This window comes from Clinocottus analis, unplaced genomic scaffold (assembly GCF_023055335.1).
Source record: "Clinocottus analis isolate CAN_PGR_092001 unplaced genomic scaffold, fCliAna1.0.p SCAF_20, whole genome shotgun sequence".
Taxonomy (NCBI): domain Eukaryota; kingdom Metazoa; phylum Chordata; class Actinopteri; order Perciformes; family Cottidae; genus Clinocottus; species Clinocottus analis.
The window spans coordinates 6,569,896-6,589,974 of record NW_027175932.1 but is presented as its reverse complement, the minus strand read 5'-3'; the positions used below and the strand labels follow the sequence as shown (position 1 = coordinate 6,589,974).

Sequence of the window (20,079 nt, the reverse complement as noted above, 5' to 3'; positions counted from 1 at the left end):
ACATGACCTATTTTCACTCAACTTGTATAACATGAACTTAAAAAGTTCACATTTTACTGAAATATATTAATGTTACCTCATATTTTCCTACAAAATAACGTTGCTGCGTCAGAGATGCTCAATATCAAATCACACACACAGATTTAAAAAAAAAAAAAAGAGGAAACATCCAAAAACATCCACAGAGGAAGACAGACAGAAAACACGTGCAGGCCGAGCGGAGGCCTTTAAGAAAGGACGTTTGGTGTCAATCAAAGCGCAGCTCCATCCTCAGCCCGCCCCCTCTCTCCGGCTCTGCTGCGGTCAGACCGGCGGCGTGAGGAGGAACCGGTGTCCGCACGCCAGACTTCATAAAGAGGTGTGTGTGTGTGTGTGTGGGAGGCGACCCCTCGACGCACAGATGATACAGCAGCTACACTTGCACAGACAAAATGTCCCACAAAAAGTCGCCATCGATGTCAGCTGATGTGGAGAACCTGCGAAGGAGATCCGCGGCGGATTCAGGTGAGACCTCGACCACGTCACCTGCTTTTCCACTTGTTCGCGTTGATCAGAGTCACCTGTGCTTCCAAAAACTCCCTCCCGGTCGGAGATAAACATTTAGAGGACTTCCTGCAGGACTTTCTGTTCGAGTCGTTTAATTCCGAGAGGAAATGAAGTCATCGTGAACTTCTAAACGTTGCTGAGGTGGTTTTTAGTGCTTTTTTTAATTTTTGTTTATGTTCCGTCAGGTAGGGAAGTATGTCCGAAGTTAGAGGCATGTGTTTTTTCCAAAACTGTTCAATCATCAAGTAGTTCATTCACCATGTGCATATCTTGTTAGTTTGGTGCCTCATCTGGTCAAGAAAAAAATAAAAGCAACCATTAATTGTTCCAAACTTGCATTCCTCAGCTAAAGGGCCACTCTCTCTTACCAACAACCTACTATCAAAGTAGTTTAAAAAGGCACCGTGCCAAAAGTGGATATCAGTTTCATGTGGAGTTGAAATGTTGTTTCTGAAACGTGAGTCTGAAGCATCTGCTTTCAATTGCTTCCAAAACTCTGTCCGTTGCACCATTAAATCATGAACTTTTATCTTCGACGTCTTCTATCAGACATGGGGAGGAGAACATCAGATAACTTATTTACAGTACAACCAGCGTGCCTCTATTTTTAATAACAAATCATGGCACAGCCAGCAGAGTTTTTGTAGATATGTGTCGCAAAATGCGTCTATAATGTGATTCGTCCTGGCAGACAGCGCGGGGGAAGAGAGGGACACTGCATGACTCTCAGGAGGTTTGTGTTAGTCACACACATTTCCATGGATGGAAGGCCTTGGTCCTGGATGTCAATCACGCTCTACACCTCTAATTCAATGACGTGTGTGTAGATGTACGACATCAATGCACCATCTTCTGGGTGGAGTCGGCATTGTTTCACTGCTACAAGTTGTTAAAAAATAGATTGCTTGATGTATTAAGCCTTTTTTTTTTGTTTGTTTTTTAATCCATGACTCCGTTCTCTGTAATATTTCCTCATTCAGAGAACTTTGTAGATCCTGAACAGCATCACCGGTTTCCGCGGCGACAGTGCCAAACGGATTTGCTCTGTGTCGGCCCCCAGCATCCGGAGCTCGGCGCAGTGGAGACGCCCTCCCCGGATGCTTCTTCCCACCATTTCTGCCACTACACACCCAAATGTTTCCTCGCCGTCCACAGAGGTGAGTTGTTTTTTTTGGGGGCATTATTTTTATTATTATTATTATCATGTGGGATCCGTTCCCGTCTTGCCACGTGGAAAACCTTTCTCTCCGGCCGTGCTCTGCCGCAGGAGGACTCGGTACCTCCCAATCTACTTCCTCTCGCTACGGAGAGGATGTTTGGCACGAAGGCACAACCAGGCCTACAATCAGAGCGGAGAATGAGGTGGAGGCACACAGGGAGGCCAACAACTACAAGGTGGGACATGACGAAGGCGACACGCCCAATCACTCCGTATCCCTTTGCATGGCTAATCCCATTTTTTTTTCTGCTGTCAGTTTGGCTTCAGGAAGTGGAAGGGCAACGTGACGGAGAAGCCCATTGAAGACCGATCAGACATCATCAAGGAGCTCCACTCTGATCTGAGCTATGTTAAGCCTCAGGAAGGTCTTTGTGTTCACTTTCTATCTTTGCGCGTACAGACGGATATGGAGTTGTTCCTGGAAAGCAATAAACCTGCGTTTGTGATCCCTCCTCTCCTCCAGGCTCAGTGGTCACCTTTGGGAACATAGTTTACGTCGTTTTATTCGGATGGTGGATATCTTTAATCTACCTCCTCATTTGTCCTGTAATGTTTCTCACGATCGTCGGTTACCCTTATGGTACGTATCCTATAAACTAGCCGCATCCTTCAGAGTATTATAGTTCCCTCTGAAATATTGATTTATGTTTGTTGCTGTTGCTGTTTCCAGGCAAACTTTGTTTCAAGCTGGCGTGGTACTTTATTTGGCCGTTTGGGAAGTCGATAAAGAAGGTAATTTGTAAAATAGTATCATATTATTCTGCTATTTTAAGTGTCGCAAAAGAAGCTGAGACATGTACATGTTGCCGAGAAGCGATACCCAGTTGTCTTCTCTGCCCTTTTTCAGGCGTGTGACGTCGTTCAGAGACCTGTTGCGAAGCTGCCCAGGTTCGAGGTCATTCCTGAAGACAGTGAAAACAGTCGCGAAAAGGACTCTGCGCCGCTTCTCATGTCTTCCCCAATCCCTGTCACGATCCCAGTCCCAGAACCACCAGCTAGAAAAACCTCAAAGCACTGGGTAAGAAAGTCAGAATCCTACTCACATGGTGTATGAAGGTTTAATACTATTTCTGTGCAGTATGAATGATTTTAATAGTTCTTTGTCCCTCTCTGCAGTGCCGAATCAGCACTTATGTTTGGCTGCTGCTGGGCTTCCCGGTCCTGGCTGTGGTCCACTCTCTGGCCTGTCTGCTCTCCTGGCTGCCCGTCTTCACTATCCCTGTAGCCAAGATGAACGCTCGCACACTGAGCGTCGTCCTCCTCGTGCGACCAGAGGACATTCAGATTCACAGACTGGAAAAGGTACACGTTTAGTTAGTCGCAAACGATGCAAGATGACAACTGCTCTACTTTGCTTCATCTGATCTGAGGTGCTGGAAGTATCAAACGGGCTAAATATATCTCTCTTGGTGAGATATCAAAGCAAGGAATGTGTGCAATATCTTCTTTACTTTTGCTGTCATGCGTTTCAAACATGAACTGCAAGGTTTTTATAGCCGCCTTATTAGATATGGCAACATCTAACTGATTGCTCCCAGTGCATCTACTATGACTTGTTTTCCTTTCGAAGGGCCAGTTCCACCAAATCCCAAAGAACATAGATCCCCCCCAAGTGGTGTGTAACATGTACTGCCCGTAACTTGCAAATGTTTAAGATAGATGCCTCGAACACTGTGGACGGTTGTCCTTGCAACTTGACTTCAATAGAAATGTCTCTCTATAAAAATTGACATTAACGCAGAGTAACCAGGATGTTGTTCATGGAAAGACATCTTGCTGATGCCACTACAGGAAAGCAGAGAGATGTTTTTTTTTAAAATTTGATTTGTGTAAACTGGCCCTCTAACCCTGACCCGTTAATTGACTGATCTCATGAATGAATGTGTAACCTGAGGTGAGTGTTTTCTGTTCTCTTTTGCAGACGTATGGTTGCGAGACCAGAGTCATCTTATGCTGTTATCATGCTTTCAATGCGTATTATTACAAATACACCGTCCAAGGAATCAACATTTTTGCTCTCAGTATCCTTTTTGGGTTGTCGGTTCGAGCTCCATAGAAGAGAAATGTCATGAGGTCAGCGGTGTTGCCATTAGATTGCTTTCCAAAATGCCTCTGTGCACGAACAGAAGCCCTTATCCTTGTGTTGTGTCGGCACCGTTCTGCAGATGCACATGGTGAATACGGTACAGGTCTGTCTGCTGTCTATCCATTTGTTCTCCTTAAGTCTCCGTTCCCTGTAGACCTGCTTCCTCTCGTATTTATCACTCTCGTTATTGGCTATACTGACCGTGAGCACAACTTCTGCAACGCGGAGACCAAGTTTGCCACAGCCATCACTTCCATCATTCCTCTATCCTACTATATTGGCATGGGGATAGCCAGGTAGGGTTTCTTCCCCCCCCCTGTCTCTAGCCAGTAGACGCATGTGAATGAAAGGAGAAAGTACATACTGGAGGCACAATACATTTATTGGTACCTGCATATTCCCGCAGCATTTCTGCACAGAGCAACTTCGCAGTGGGAGCAGTGGTGAACGCGACGTTTGGCTCCATCTCAGAGATGACCTTTTACATCACGGCGCTGCTGCATGGACACCATGCAGGCACCAAATGTTATGAGGAGATCGTTAAAGCAGCGCTCACTGGGACCTTGCTCGGGTGTATACTGTTTGTACCTGTGAGTGTCTAGAGAAGGGGAAAAAATGAACACATGTGCATACCGGGTTAACACGCAGCATTATGATCCTCTGATGTGATTTTCAAACCTCTTACTGATCGTCTGTGTGTTTTGTCAACTGCTCAGGGTATCTGTATGATCATTGGGGGCATAAAACACAGGGAGCAACGATTTAACAGTCGGTCAGCCGGAGTGAGCTCGGCTTTGCTCTTCATATCCGTTGGAGGTATGTACGGCAGCTCTGCATGAAACGTCTTTTTTGTTGTTGTCCTCCACCCTCATAAACCTGGTCCTCCATGTTGTAATTACGGCCCTAGGTGTGTTCGCTCCCACCATCTTCTCAAAGGCCTTCGGTAATCTGGTGTGTGAAAGCTGCACCAACATCCCGGGCAATGGCAGCGTGCCCTTCGTCTGCAAAGACTGTCACTATGACACGGTGAGTTGGAGAACGCTGCAATTCCAGTTGTGTCCTTTTGGAAATGATGAGGGGAGCAGCAGTGTGATGGATGTGTGCAGCGCTTAGGCAACTGTTTTTACACACTTCTACCATGAAGATGAAATCTTTTTTTTTTTGTTTTTTTTTTAACAGAGTCAAGCTGTCCCACAATTGATCCTGTACCATATTGAGTAAGTCCAGCTGCTACATGCATATTTATTTTTACTTTGCAGCAGAATTATGTTTTCAGGTTTCCTGTCCCATTTTCATGATAACCCGATATCTCAGGAACGCCTCGAGGGAATTTCTTTAAATTTGGCACAAATGTCCACCAGGACACATTTCTGGTCATAAGAAACCATATGACAATTGTGACGATTTCACACAGATGTCTTATTAGGATAAAATTACAACGTTTGAACAATCGCACCGCGGTAATTGTAGTTTTTGACTAGTTATAAATACAAAAAACAAATGTTTTCCAGGCCCCTGGTGTACACCATTTCTGTGCTGCTGCCTGCTGCATACCTGATCGGCCTCATCTTCACACTGAAAACCCACTCCCACATCTATGACATCCATATCAGCGACGGTCAAGGGGGCCATGCGCACGGTGGTCAGTACGCACATGAGGCTTCCAGCAACTACCACCCCACGGGTGAGGTCACCACTGGCCATCACCGTGTAGCCGACACGTGTATTAATGCCGGCATTGTTTCCACCAGCCACGTTGCAACAGGTGTGTCTGTGGTGTGCATGTGGTGTTCTTTAATCTTGTGGGTGAAGGAGCATGTAAATGGCACTGATGCCTGCTATATCTGTGCATGCGAGGAAAGCATTTCCCCTGCGGTGAGGTACAGTTGTGCATGACAACACCCTGAAGCATGTGAGGGTAAAGAACACTTCCTGCAACAGTGAGGTAAGTGGGAAATGTTTGATTTCGGTAAGCTTATCGTGTGCATTCAACCCGCAGGTCACCATGTAGTCCACTGGTCCCGCTGCAGGGCTCTGGGAGTGCTGATCGCTGCCACCATATTGATGGCCTGCTGCGCTGACCTCAGCACTCGGAACATAGAGCCCATCCTGACCCATTCCTACATCTCCCAGGTATTCAAAACACTTTACTCCTTAAAGAGGAAGGCAAAATGTTGCGTGGATTCCACGTTTTATTTGGCTCTTGTTCAAAGAAGGGAATGCAAACCTTTTAATTCAAGTTAAAATTCCCAAGCTAGAATACTTTTTTGATCCAAGAGTTAGGACTATGTGTGGAGCTTCGATGTTAACGGAAGCGACAATGAATTGTGTGTGTGTGCGTGTGTGTGCGTGTGCGTGCGTGCGTGCGTGCGTGCGTGCGTGCGTGCGTGCGTGCGTGCGTGCGTGCGTGCGCTATTGTACTTGATGCTGCCCCATCTTTTGCAGTACTTCATCGGTGTCACAGTGCTGGCCATGGTGCCAGAGCTTCCTGAGATTGTCAATGGGATCCAATTTGCACTGCAGAACAACATCAGCCTGAGGTACAAGTACACTGTGCTGTTGGAGTATCATTTTACATTTTCCACTTTATAAAGACCGTACTTTAAATTTCAGCAATAACATACCTGGCAATATTTAAAATTAAATATATAATGAATGCATAAATACCACTAATGTAATTGTTCAATGTCTAATTTTACAGATTTAGGAATATACATTTTCACATTGTTTGAACGGCATTAGACTTTATACATCATTTTCTTTCCATAAATTGATACCAATGTTGATTGAGCTGTGTTATACACTTTTGAACTTGAACGTTGTCTTTGGCTCCAGCCTGGAAGTGGGCAGTTGCATTGCTGTACAGGTCTGCATGATTCAGATCCCACTGCTCATACTCTTCAATGCCTTCTATGTGAGTGCAACCAACACGTTTTAATAATGCATTTCTTTACAAAATGCAGTCTTTTCAATCCCGACCTTTTTCCTCCCCAGGATGTTGGATTTGTGCTAGTGTTCAGTGACATTCATCTCTGGGCCAGCATCTTCAGTGTCATTTTGGTCAATTACATCTTCATGGATGGAAAATGTGACTATTTTCAGGGTGAGTCAGGATGCAGCTTTTGCTACATTAGACAGAAGAATGAAGAAGAAATATTAGATGTGTAAGCAAGTGAATCATATCTAACGTCTAAGCCATGAAGTGATGAGTAAGCTGGTAAGAGGAAGCGGACATTCGGTCTGGTTTATACTAAAGATTATCATCTACATATTAATTCCAGATTATTCACTTGTTTTGTTTGCAGGCACTGCTCTTGTGGTGGTCTACCTCATCCTTTTGGCCCTTTACTTCTTTGCTCCTTCTCCACGCTCTTGTTGATATGCTGGCCAAGAACAATTCTGAAGCCACTCCAAAAATCCGCTGACTTCATCTTCAGGTGCTGTGGATTAAGTGGCACTAAACGCGGAAGAGGATTTGTATTGAGTTGTGGTTGACGGCAGCGTTGGAAGTGTATAGCTGTCTGCTTCTTGTCAATATGTGATGCTGAGTGGTGCATATCCACAATTCTGTCATAAAAAAAAAAAATGTATGTATGTCTTGCATTTAAATGTAAATTGGTAGTAATTTTCGGTTCTGATCCATTGTAATAAGTGGTTTATACAGGACATAATAAATGCATTCATTTATAAAACTTCTGTGGAATAAGACCAGTGCTTCACTACAGACATACTTGTCTTAAACTCTTCTGAAATATTTACTGTAAATTGTTGTTTGCTTTATGGCGCTATCATGTTCATTATTTATATTTTAGCACTAGTATGTAACTGGACCAATGCTATGCATGTTATCACTTTGATCCGGTGTGCATTCTCGGGATAGAGTGGCAACAGCAGCGCATGCAAAAATAGTCTAAAACAACTTGTGCTTATTTCTGGTATGTATCATTCTAAAAGACGAGTCAAAGCGAATGGGGCAGCACAGAGTCAGAGATTTACAGAACCTTTATTGACAGTACTCTAACACAACATTCACACAAGCCTACTGTACAACATTTTAGTGGTCATCTTTAAAACTATGTCCCATAGTGAAGATTTGATGTTGATTTTAAATGCAGGAAATGACATCATGCACAAAGTAGTTTGAACATAAATAAAAGGGCAACGTAAAGAAATGCAGGCAGTTCAAACCATAGGGCAGCGTCCCTTCCTGGGTCTCACCTCGTTCATTATCATTTTGTCCAAGCTTACATTTTTTTTGGCATCTGTTAAATTATGTATTACACATAAGCTGTATATGCTTTTAGGATTAAGTCTACCGTCTGGCCATTAACTGAATCCTAAGTATCTGCAACCTTGAAGCATATAAAATTATTTTTTTTGACACCAATATATTTAGATGTAGCGACTTGGCCAGAATAGCTAAATGTACACTTTCTTAATATACACCATAAACCCTTTATCCAAATATGTAAAGATCTTATACTGCCTATTGATGAAATGTCAGCCTCATTAAATGTATGCAAGGCACTGCAGTAGAACCACTATGTTGGTGTAAGCCTGCTACTAAAGTAACTCCCTGTGCAAAACATTGTCAACAGAAAGGGAGTAAATGTCTTAACAGAATGAAGTCTTTATTCGAATAAAAGCATTTAAAATAAAATTTGAAAGAGCACCAGATTCACAGTGATGTGTTGCATGGTTTGGTTTACAAATGAGAGTTGAAAGCAAATGGCATGGCATGAAACAATTTACCCACCCTTAAACATTTTTGCAGACTAGGCTGTAATATAAATCCAGAAAATACAAGTGCTCAGATGTAGGCAAATCCAGCATTGAAGATTACTCCATTCACTAATTAAGAGCATACAGTGTTTCTGCATGTTTTAGCTAATTTACCACAAACATATTACTCGTGACCATTTTCAAGGCATCCATACTTAAACAAATGTTTTTAACTTCCCTCAAGGCAGACACTGGTTTCCATTAGTATAGTATGAAAACAACTTAGACATTTAAGATTGGTAATCCCTCAAAGTAAATATCATGTCTGCTTTAAGTTATGCCAAATGTATGCAATAAAACATCATTTCAACAATAAAAACACAGAAATCAGTGTGATTGACTATGCAACTATCTAAAGCAACTTTCAAGCTTCTGAAAGTTGATTTTCATACCATAAGGAGATAAGTGAAATAAAAAAGGCTGCCTGGAAGGTCGCAAAATCATAAATGAGATTTGAATTAAATTGGCTATAATGTGCAAAAAACACTGGCATGATCCTTTAGCAAAACTACTGTCTGCCATGCATGTTTAGACTGAAGATGGGCTGATTCTAAGATCCATTTAAAAAGAAAAAAATGGTATATGCAAGACAAAGTGTGCAAACAGCAATATCAGATGACAAGTTGTAGTCCTTCAAATAAATAAACATGCATTCTTCCTTTGCCGAGGTTTCTAAAAAAAGTAGTAGAGAAGGCAGATATTTCCTTTTTTTTTTTTTTACATGGGAGAGACGGTCGTTGAAAAAATAAAAAAAATAAAAATAAATGACATGGCAAAATAAAGTAAATCCAACTGTCACCGTTTGGAGGATGAGGAGTGGGAAATCATCAGCTTGACACAAAGGCATCATGTAAGAGAGAGAATTGGGTAAAATCCATAAAACATTCCACATATTTAATTTACCTTCACTGAAACAGCAACAAAAAAAAAAGGCATCCCATTGTTTTTGGTTTTAAGGCGGGGCTACGTTAGGCAGGGAAGGGAGAGTGCGTTTTCCAGAGAATTTTACTATGAATTGACTTCTGTGCTCTGTCAGACCTCAACTCCTCCCAGTCCAGTCTGTTCCATCCATTCATGTGTCCGTCCTCTGCTGTGCGCCCTATTTCAAGCGTTCAATAAGTTCCTGTGTGAGGCCCAGATTGAGCAGCTGCATGGTGGGGAGGGAAGTCAGGTGGGGAAAGGCTTTGAGGAGCTTCTCCCAGCACAGCTCCAGCAGGCTGGGCCCAGCCAGCCAGATCTTAAACAGAGAGCCAGTTCTCTTGTTCTCATGGATGTTCACCACGCCCCCATGAATATACATACAGCCAGCCTTGAAGGAAAGAGAGAAAGATGTAAATATTATATTCAGTGAGGCATTTAGTACCTGAGGTTCTGAGGTCAATGCCCAGCTGACAAGTGAATAGAGGCGGTAGTGTTGTACTAACTGGGGTGACAGCAGCACAGTGGAAGTAGGCCGGCTCAGGCATCAATGCTGGTAGTTTACTCCACTGGAAAGTCTGCAGGTTGATCTTCCATAGATCAGCTAATATTAATTCCCCGTTGTAGCCTCCACAGATATATACATCTACATGAGAAAAAACAAATGTTTAGACAGTTGTTGTGCATGTTTTAACAGGCAGGAAGTTACTTTTTAACATATGAGGATGTGATATCGGATATCAGCTTATCTTTGAAGCACAATTACAGAAGTATGATTTTTTTTTTATCCGGTGATATTGGTTGCACAGCATTATTGAAAAGTTCTCACCATTTCGTATTTGTACACAGCTATGGCATCTCCTGGGAGCAGGATACCCTGTCAAAAGCACAAACACTTTAAAATGCTGTAAAAAAAAAACTAAAAAAACAGGCCGAGTTAAGAGTGAAGTGCAGAAACAGACCTATTTTGTCCTGAGGTTTAGTTGTAATCTCCTCCCAGGAATTTGTCTCCAGATTGTAAGCATGTATCTGTTAAAAAGACACAATGTTTACTGTTAGTCTAGCAGTGATTAAGATTGATTTTGCCTGTGTACCAAATTAAATCAGAGCATAAACTGCATGTTGAATTTGAAATTCTGGCTGGCAATCAGTTAAATGTCTTTGGCGCGTATACCCTTAGTGGTGTAGTACCTTGTCCAGAGGGTAGGATGTCCAGGAGGTCCCTCCTCCCAGAATGTAGATCCTCTGTCCGTCGTGTGCTATTTCATGCCTGTACCTGCGACAGACAATAGCACACCATGTCATGGAATTTTACTGAGCTGAAAAGATTGAGACGTCGCTTTGATCCCGCAGCACGTTCAGCCGACATGAAGGCGTACCGTTCCTCCGGCAGGTCATCTGGAGGGTTGTTGGGCTTGAGGTGAATCCACTCCCTGGTGGTCAGGTCCAGCCTGTGCAGGTCTGTGCTGTAGATGTAACCCGTCGTCCCTCCAAACACATACAGGAAGCCATTTATGATAACCATTGCCTGAGGAAGGAAAGATATAAAGTATCAGAGTTTTGTATATCCACTGGCTCAAACTGGATTAAAAAAAAAACAACCAGTCTAAATATTTCAGAACCCTTTATTGAATTCAACTCAGTGAGTGATTTATGAAGTTACCTGTCCATAGATTCTGTTGGGTTTCTTCCCCCGACAGTTGAGCAGTGACCATCGCTTGTACTTTACGTTACAAACATGTACGTCGTTGCCATTATTCTCACCAAAGGGAATCCCGGTGCCACCAAACACCAGGAGGTTGTTGCCGTGCAAAACCGCTGAGAAAACAAAGCGACATCGAAGTCAATATATACACGCACACACACACACTTTTTGAACAGAAAACTGGATTTGTATTTAGTGTATAAAATACTGATGTTAAGTATTGAAATGTTGCAAACTATTAAATAATGTTTCACCTGACATAGACGCTAGCTCTGTTGGCATATAGCCCTCTGTTCGAATCTGCTGCCAGCAGCCGGTGGCAAAGTGGTACCTCCAAAGTTCCCTGAACAGTGGATAGTCTTCATTCTCTGAGCCTCCTGACTCATCGTAGTCAGGGTTGTACCCTCCAAACACATACAGGTTAGTGTTGTCCGCAACACAGCGATGCCCACTGCGGGCAGGGGGCAAACGATGACCTGTAGAGAGAGGAACAAAGATCGGATGAGGAGCGGAACGGCACATTGTGAAGGCATAATGATGCATTTATCGGCCTTCTTTGTGTCACAGAGTGCCAAGGGCCTTCCCAGCATGCCCTGACAGAAAGCAGAGGAACGTGGTACTGTACACAGGTAATCACCGGGTCAACACTTTAACAACACACTGCCTTGATGATAGATCTTTTCATTTGTGCATTGTCTTCACACCCAGTTGAATCTCAACATAATACATCTGCTTGAAGACAATAAGCCATGCAAACCTGGAACGATACTTAAGCAATTGGCGTGTCCTCATTGTACAGCATATACAGAGTCCAAATCAAACGTCCCTCTGACACTACAGCTGACAGAGAAGTCTAGTCATATTGTACGGTGCTATATTTAAAATACTGAATCAGACAGTCACAACATCATCTGCCAGGCCCACAGTTTTACCTTATAGGGAAAGCTTTGCAAATAGCAGAAAATAAAACATGACGACAATGCTAAAATGTTTGGCCAGAGGGATAAGGAGTTTTTTTTATAAGCAGGCGCACAATGACAGAGCGCACAGCACATAAATCCAAATCTAATAATGTACCTTTGTTTAATGTACTAAGATTAGAACTGAGGCCTACCTCGGACTCAGCCGTGATGTTTTAGGCAACCAATGCATTTTTAATAACCCATTTGTAATGGACTGGGAGCAGAAACAGAGCAGAGGAATGTAGAGCGAGGGCATGATTGAACATCTCCACTGATACAATTCTGATGCCAGTGACCCAACACAAGGTGGCAGGTTTTATATTATCGTCTCACACCTTGTCAAATTTTTCAGAAACGTAGCAGACCATGATTTACTGGCACACATTTGTCCGGGTACTTCAATCGATTGGCACATGCTTTTGGAAGTATAACTCTTCCGAATAAACAGCTAAAAAGTGTGTTCAGGAAGCTCCAAATGACCACATACTGTCACATTCTCTTCTGACATGCGTTACAAGCCCAAACCTGAGGAAAGAATGAACGCCACATATCTGAGGGAAGTTTGTCACAACTACTTATTTCCACTCAGTCGTTATTTTAAAAAAATAATGTAAGAAAACTCAATAAAACATCTCAAAGCAAGAGTTTGGGTCTATGGGCATCTTTCAGCATTTGTTAGAAATTGTAGTGCATCTGATATGTACGGTTACTATTGAAAGCTAAATAAATACTTTTGTTTTTGCATTAATCTATCAGTCATCAAGGTCATCAAATATCTTTTGGCGATATCAGTCAGAGGAACCAGGGTTGGACTGTTTGATACACATTGCTTGGCCTCAAGGTGTGACTGGCCTTGCCAACTACAGTCTCTACATCTGTGGTACACAAAATAAAACAACAAAAAAAACAGAAGAAAGAAAACAGAACATGACCAGGATGTGTACTAACAATGTACAGGTAAATGGAAGATGTTAGGACTCTTTTTCCACCCTTGCTGGATCTTCTCAATCATATTACATCATGTCCATTGAGTACAAGCGAGTTTTATATGTTCTGAAGATGATTATTATCAATACTTGGTCCCCAGTCATGAATCTCCTGGAAACACTTCGGGTCTATAAAACTTAATTACTTATTATGCCACTAGTCAGTTAGAAGTTATGTGCAGCTAAAAGACAGGTTTTTACAAAAGGTGACCGATTACCATTCTTGTTTACGTAATACCTGGTGGCTCTAACGCTGTACACAGATAAACAGGCATCATGCTAGGTTAGGTGTCGCTAGCTTAGCAGCGTAACGGGACACGTTTAACCCTGCTCCACGCGCAGAGGAGGGCGTCATGTGTGAGAGTGTGTCCGTGTGTGTAGCAACTGGTCACACGGTGTTTGTTTGACAGGCAGAACACGGCAGTGTTAAGTTAAAAAAAAAGCTCTCGTTAGCATGCTGTTGACCGACCTGCTAGCGCCTCACCGTACGGCGGCCTGTGTGTCAATTTCTCGAATATGTTCAATTGGTCTGGACTGCGCGCGCCTTCAGGGTCCGCCATCGTGTCCCTGTTACAATCCAGCCCCAAATAACGTCACATTAAATAAAAACAACATATGCTAAAGTGCTGATAAAACATCATCAATCGCTTGACATATCTCAAGTCAGTATGAAACCATTCACAAACGTTAGCCCCCCCCCCACACTCCCGGCCCCGGTCCGAGACAATCGACCAATCAGAGGGCTTGTTATTCGGAAGTTGCGTCATCAGAAATGGGCGGGGACTGCGCGTGTCGGTATCCAAAACAACTTTTTTTGTTCTCTGTCCAAGTGCATGGTCTGGTCCAGTGACCTGCAGGGGTCGGGTAGTATTCATGTGCATAAATAGAAAGTCAAAGTTTCACTATTTGAACTACGAACAGTAGCATCGTCACAATGTCACATTTTAAAAAATATATTCTAAAGAGTTGTATCACATATGCACTGATGTTTACATGTCTGCAATGTCTGTTCTGAGAATAGCCTACTTTTTAATTGTATTGAGGAATTTTGCCTAAACACACAATGGTTAGAATATTGTATCAATAACAACAGTATTTTAATCTCAGAAGGTAAACTCATCTTCATGCCATCAAAACCAATTTCCCAGAAATATTACCAATGGGGAAAAAACATGGACATTAACAACTTTATCAAATAATATCAATGCATTTTAAAATGTACTAGCCCTATTTAAATGTGAGATATGCATTGCTTCAACGTGGCTATAAAACAGCACACTATCCCTGACAACATTACATTTTTGAGATACCTACCAAACAAAACATTTAATTTGGGGATCTTGACATTTGGGATCTCTGACTTCAGTGTCAGATTTCATTGTTTTCGGTGTTGGGGAGGGCCACTGTACCAGAAGGTTAATGCAGTATAAGAGTGCAGTTTACCAGCATCTGTTAACATCACATCCAATTCACTTATGCCTCATCTTAGCAAGTTAGAGATGTTTAAGGGAGGAAGATCATTGTGCTTCCATTTGAGAGTGAAGGGGGGAGAATACCTGACCATGAGGGTATGATGACAATACCCCTATGTCTTCAAGACTTTGAATGCAGGATTTTTACTTGTGATTATATTATGGTACCACTGCATTTACATAAAGGGTTTTAATAAATACTTCCTAGTCGTACTAGTGTGATAAGAGTGTTTTAATTTGATTAAATATGTCACAATGGATTAAACTAAATAAAGTCTAAAAGGATAACAGCTATTAAATCTGATCCTGCTTCATATAAAGCAACTCATTCTATCAAAATCAATAATGAAAAACTTAATAAAATTAGCTGCTTTAATTTAAAGCATAGTCATACCTCTGTTTTTTGCATGTTATAAAAAATATCCTTCTTGATAAATATTATTAAATTAAATTCTGATAGGTATCACCTAGCAAATTAAAATGAGGTTGTCAGAGAATAAGTCCGGCAGGTCCAGCCAGGGTCTGGGTCTTTGGGGGTCTGACAAAGCGGAACCTTTGGGTCCGGGTTGTATTTTCCGGGGGGACCACAGAGCCGATCATGGCGACTCTCGGCGGCAGTCGTGGGGATCGTCTCGGCAACACTAATCAACAAAAGTCTTCGTTTGCATCTCCAGAGAAAGTCCGCGAACTTCTAAATGCAGGCGTGTCGTCAACAGATATCGGATCCAACAGGTGCAAAATTAATTTTTGGGAACAATCGCTCGCCATCTATTTTTGATTTAAAAGGGCCGGGAGAGCATGTTGATATTAGCTAATTTGGTTAGCCACTTAGCCTGGAAGATGTGCCGTTTTAACCGCCGTCACTCGGCCTCATGTGATGTGGGACAAGTCTCCACAGATTTAGGAGCTTCTGTGCCAAGAACGGTAGTTTGCTCACCTTGTGTTTTTCTGTATTTAGTGTAAATAGCCGACAAATGTGCCGTGGCAGCCATTGTGCTATTGCCCCCGTGCACTGAGCGAGATAAGGGGGTGGGGACCTAAACTTTTACTGGAACACGGTGCTCCCATTAGTTTGCTCTCCACTTCTGGACTGTTGTCCACCTGCTGCTCAGCCGCACCGGCTGGATTAGATGCATTTGGGGGTTTGACTTCCTACTGAGGGTTAATATAGCAAACAAGCAGAAAAGAAAAGTGGAGCTTTTTTTTTTTCATTCAGGTGGAGCTGTTGCATAAGTGTGCTACTAGTCACCCCCACCACCAATGAGCCGTCACTGTCTGGCTGTGCAGGGTTATAGGGAGAGATTAGGAATCTTACATTATAGAGGCCACATATATTGAATCAATTGCAAGTTTTTGTTATTCAAATAAGAAGCATGGATGTGGAAACTAAATATCGGTTCTCTGTCGTGTGAATTTTAGTGGGCAAGGACATTTGAAAGTTCTGGAAGTAAAAAGCAACGCTCAAGCAACTTGTGAGGCAACGAACAAAGACGCTTTTTTCTCAAGAGTGGAATCCTACTCTATATCCTTTTACCTTTTGACCCAGTTTGCGAAGGCATCACTAATGAAGACCGCACTTGTTAATCTATGACTTTTGATTTTTTTAAAATATATATTCCACCTGAAACTTAAATGAACCATTATGAAAATGTGTAGATGTAATCTTTTATTCAGGGTATTAATGAATGTAATGATACTTGTTTTGTGTCCGAGTGAAATTTTCCTTAGCATACCACTGTTTGAAATGGGCAGGAAAACCCCGCACACTGTCCCCCCTGATGTGTGCCAGATATGGCTGGATCAACATTGCCTGTGATATGCTCAAGTGCTCCAGCTGCCAGGTTTTCCTTTCTGCAGCACTACAACCAACTTTAGACTTTGAAAAATGTGAGTCAAACTTACATCTACAAAAGAAGACAAGGGCACACAAACACTTTATTTTGGCACGGTCATGCGGATAATCTGTCTGCCAAAAATGAAAAGTCAAGCAACTTTTATTCTTTTTTTAATAGATGGGTCTCGCATTACAGAGATATCAAGGCAGCTTCAGACGCAGCATGAGAAGTTTTGCCCCTGGCCTGACTTTCCATGCCCAGGTAGGATCAACAAATTTGTATTTCATGTTTGTACAAAACATGATGTCAATTCGTTTGAGCCAAAAGTTAACCATGTGATGTTTATGGTGAATGTGGATGTAATTTCAGAGCGGTTGTGGCTGGTTCCAGCTAGTGAACCATCAGCGCTGCTCACAGCCTTCTTAGAGCGCTTCCAAAGCACCTGTCTCCTTGCACAGCAGCTGCCTGCCATGAAGCCGGAGCAGCTGAAGTCTATGGTGAGGCAGGAGAAAAGTCTTCAGACTTTATGGATATGTACAAACAACCATTATGAACATATTTTCTTCCAGAAATTCCACAGCACAGTCGAAAAACGTACATACAATTTTTAGTTGTTGACATGTATATTAATGTCCACTGTTTCTTTGCAGTCTTTGAATGAGGACGTCATCAGTGTTGTACTGCAGCTGATCGAGGACGAACAAAAAAGAAAAGGAGGTTCTCCTTGTTCTGAATCTCTCGCTGTCCAGATGGCTGCATGCATTGTTTCTCTCTGTGGCTGGGCTGCAAGGTGAGATGGAACACCCCCTTTTCTACAACACACCTTGTAATAATGCGATGCATTTTACAATACACACATACAGCAGCACATGTTCAATGTCAAATGAATCGTCAATGGTGCACAAGTTATATTGAAGGAAATGCTATGACCTTTCACTGCATTATCTTCATTTACTTGCTGACACACTTTTTGTCTGTCTGAGCAATGTATTTCTCTTTTCTTAGCCCAACTCTGCACACAATGAACCTGCCCATCCTCACCTGCTCGTACTGTATGCGCAAGGTGGGCTTGTGGAACTTCCAGCAGATGGAGGGAACGGGAGGCGATGGAGAGACCTCACCAACCACTGTGGGCCCACCTCCTCAAGCAACAAGCCCGGCCCCAGCAGTCCCACATGAGGGCCAGAAAGATCAGCCTGCTTCTGCCTTGTCCACTCCTGCTACAACTCCATGTCGCATGAAGCTGAGGAGCCAGGACTCCACCCGCTCTGACCAGGCAAGCTAAAAGCTAGGCTAAAATGCATGTATTTATTTTCAGCGGAATTACTTTACTTTATGTATAACGATGGCAAGGGGAATTATTTTATTTTTTTACCATGTTGGGCTGTGTGTTACAGAGTGATGGACCCTCCTCCCCCGTGTCTTTGCGTGCCCGGAGCAGAGACTCACCAAGCCCCAGTGAAGAGCTGCTAAGTCCTTCGCTCAGGGGCAAAAGGTCTGCAACTCGTGGTAAAGGACATGGGGATATCTCTGGATCTGATGGCGCTGCCAGCCCGCATCACCCTCCTAAACGCCTTTGCCTCTCATCATTTAGCAGCTATGTAAGAACGAACAATACTGCTGATTTCACACATTGTTCTTTGAAGTTGTAGGGCTGCACATTCACTTTTATAACATATTATACACTGCCACCTGGTCATTAGCATCAGGAGATCAGACGAGTAATATCAATATTCAAGATAGGGCTGCACAATTCTTTACATTTTTTATTCCGTCTTGCATGACAGATTTTGCCAGATTTGCAAGAAAATCCATTACATGGAAGTCAGTGACAATGATGAATTGTACACAGGTAGAGGAGGCATACATTATTCTAGGCTGAAGATTACCATCAAAGGCACCTAGTTTGCAAGTAGTGTTTTGTCAATGCTAGCACATGTTAACACTATACATTTATAAACACACAAGCGCTCAAAAGCACAATAAGACACATACTGTATTATTATCTACCAAAGAATCATGAGAGAAACAGGTTTGTTCTCATATATCCAGCATTTTACCCATTACCTAATTACCTTATTCAAGACAAGGTAGTATAACCTGGGCCCTACTCCTAGTTTCATTTGAAAGAGGGTTTTGCATTACTTATTGTGAATTTTATTTATACGTACTACCTACGTTTTCAGGATGACCTCCTGCACAGGAATACATTCGACCCCCTGGGTCAGCACAGAGACTGGTGTCCCTGGATCTCTGTAGGGAAGGAGAATGTGGATCCAGGGGCAATCCCCTGTTTGGAGGGAGCCTCAGTGCTTCATCAGCAGGGCTGGAAAGCTGCTCTCGACCTCCTCATGCCCATGAAGAAGAACTCTAATACAGCAGGCGGTAGTCCTGGACAGGCAAGTCAAGAATTTGAGTTTTTAACAAAACATGATCACTTCCTATAGAATATGATGCATAGTAATGCATGATTAGACTTTATGCTAATTTCATGAAATTGTTGTGCTATATAGCGTTAATTTAAACGATATCTGACATTTCTCTACGCTCTCTTTCCTCCCAGGGCCCTCGTGACAAATCTAAAAGGGTGTTTGCTATATTCCGTCAGTGGCAGGTATCCTTTCCATCTCAGTAGACTGTTTCCATCCCAACGGCATCACAACACTGAATTGATGAACTGACATGCCCTCTTTTTTTGGGGCGCAGTCGGGAGTACCAACGACGGAATGTCATGTCGTATCAATGTATGCCATCCGTTAAAGTTGTGTTTACAGTCAAAGTGTCTCTGGAGGAAAAGAAAGTTGATTGTCTTACGGCAAATGAATGAGTGTTTTCTCTGTTAACAGTGAAATATGTGAAAGATGCCTGTGTGGCTTTTAAAACCTTTTGAATTGCAGATATTGGGGTCTGTATAAGGCCTTGTATCATCTGTATGCATAAGTCATCAAGTAATGGGTAATTTCTCAATGTACGAATTGGCCACAAACCAGGCATTTACTAATCTTAACCTCACATGAAGTCTGCTTTCTGCGGGACGTTGTGACATCCTGATAGTCTGGATTTCTGTAGAACACAAGAGGCAAGAAATCTATTACCGTGAGAAAGGGCCAAATGGCTTGACACTGGAAAGGCAATGTTTACCTTGAATCTATGTTGAGTCAATTGAGGGAGTGGTCAATGTTTAACCTCAGATGAGCATTAACAAACTGTGAGGAATCATTTTTGTGTACCATTGTACGTGAAAGGTAACGTGGATATGAATTATCTTTTGAAAAGAACAATCCCTTTTCAAGTAGTGAAATGTTTATTTTCTTTTACAGCACAGAACATCTTTATTGTTCACCACGGTCAGTCCTGTTTACTGCAGGCAAGTAGTACCATGTGCCATAAATTTCAAACCTGTTTCAAATCAGATTTTGGACTCCTGTACTTTCTTTTTGCCTTTTGTGTGAATCTCTTAATGCAATCCTTTCTATCTTGCATGTGCTTATATCTTCATGGAGTTTCTTTAAAGCGTTTAATAAAATGCTCTTCTGAAAGTTTGTTTCCCCCTTGATTTTTGATCCAC

The 20,079-nt window shown here is 42.4% G+C and overlaps 3 protein-coding genes across 4 annotated transcripts; 2 read left to right on the top strand and 1 right to left on the bottom strand.

The window, feature by feature from the left end:
- The first annotated feature begins 377 nt into the window (after nt 1-377).
- Nucleotides 378-7,417, top strand: cax1 (cation/H+ exchanger protein 1). Its single transcript, XM_068586804.1, has 20 exons — nt 378-504; nt 1,527-1,703; nt 1,814-1,941; nt 2,022-2,130; nt 2,229-2,345; nt 2,436-2,497; nt 2,613-2,783; nt 2,882-3,067; nt 3,687-3,786; nt 4,006-4,147; nt 4,258-4,441; nt 4,568-4,667; nt 4,759-4,877; nt 5,031-5,068; nt 5,363-5,616; nt 5,851-5,984; nt 6,297-6,391; nt 6,687-6,765; nt 6,846-6,954; nt 7,157-7,417. Exons 1-20 carry the CDS (start codon nt 432-434, stop codon nt 7,228-7,230), a joined length of 2,451 nt encoding a protein of 816 aa, XP_068442905.1. The 5' UTR covers nt 378-431; the 3' UTR covers nt 7,231-7,417.
- Nucleotides 7,418-8,465: 1,048 nt separating this feature from the next.
- On the bottom strand, nt 8,466-13,899 carry klhdc10 (kelch domain containing 10). Of its 2 annotated transcripts, none has more exons than XM_068587131.1 (9): nt 13,674-13,899; nt 11,511-11,732; nt 11,215-11,369; nt 10,931-11,079; nt 10,743-10,827; nt 10,514-10,580; nt 10,381-10,428; nt 10,058-10,197; nt 8,466-9,942 (listed from the first exon to the last, which is right to left on the bottom strand). In XM_068587131.1, exons 1-9 carry the CDS (start codon nt 13,762-13,764, stop codon nt 9,733-9,735), a joined length of 1,167 nt encoding a protein of 388 aa, XP_068443232.1. In that variant the 5' UTR covers nt 13,765-13,899; the 3' UTR covers nt 8,466-9,732. The 2 variants fall into 2 exon arrangements, with proteins under 2 accessions (XP_068443232.1, XP_068443234.1); XM_068587133.1 differs by having other exon boundaries at nt 13,689-13,899.
- A 1,369-nt stretch (nt 13,900-15,268) lies between these two features.
- Nucleotides 15,269-20,019, top strand: zc3hc1 (zinc finger, C3HC-type containing 1). Its single transcript, XM_068587142.1, has 10 exons — nt 15,269-15,408; nt 16,096-16,198; nt 16,413-16,563; nt 16,689-16,772; nt 16,881-17,008; nt 17,162-17,301; nt 17,517-17,787; nt 17,909-18,112; nt 18,698-18,910; nt 19,075-20,019. The coding sequence occupies exons 1-10, from the start codon at nt 15,275-15,277 to the stop codon at nt 19,144-19,146; spliced, it is 1,500 nt and encodes a 499-aa protein (XP_068443243.1). The 5' UTR covers nt 15,269-15,274; the 3' UTR covers nt 19,147-20,019.
- Nucleotides 20,020-20,079: the final 60 nt, after the last annotated feature.

Excerpts from the sequence above, each read along its gene's own strand:
- cax1 (XM_068586804.1), top strand. The coding sequence starts at position 432 with ATGTCCCACAAAAAGTCGCCATCGATGTCAGCTGATGTGGAGAACCTG. Across the intron at positions 1,942-2,021 it reads GGGAGGCCAACAACTACAAG|TTTGGCTTCAGGAAGTGGAA; the intron begins GTGGGACATGAC and ends TTCTGCTGTCAG. Across the intron at positions 2,784-2,881 it reads GAAAAACCTCAAAGCACTGG|TGCCGAATCAGCACTTATGT; the intron begins GTAAGAAAGTCA and ends CCCTCTCTGCAG.
- klhdc10 (XM_068587131.1), bottom strand. The coding sequence starts at position 13,764 with ATGGCGGACCCTGAAGGCGCGCGCAGTCCAGACCAATTGAACATATTC. Across the intron at positions 11,733-13,673 it reads GTACGGTGAGGCGCTAGCAG|GTCATCGTTTGCCCCCTGCC; the intron begins GTCGGTCAACAG and ends CTCTCTCTACAG. Across the intron at positions 10,198-10,380 it reads CTGTGTACAAATACGAAATG|ATGTATATATCTGTGGAGGC; the intron begins GTGAGAACTTTT and ends TTTCTCATGTAG.
- zc3hc1 (XM_068587142.1), top strand. The coding sequence starts at position 15,275 with ATGGCGACTCTCGGCGGCAGTCGTGGGGATCGTCTCGGCAACACTAAT. Across the intron at positions 18,113-18,697 it reads TCTCATCATTTAGCAGCTAT|GATGACCTCCTGCACAGGAA; the intron begins GTAAGAACGAAC and ends CTACGTTTTCAG. Across the intron at positions 18,911-19,074 it reads CAGGCGGTAGTCCTGGACAG|GGCCCTCGTGACAAATCTAA; the intron begins GCAAGTCAAGAA and ends CTTTCCTCCCAG.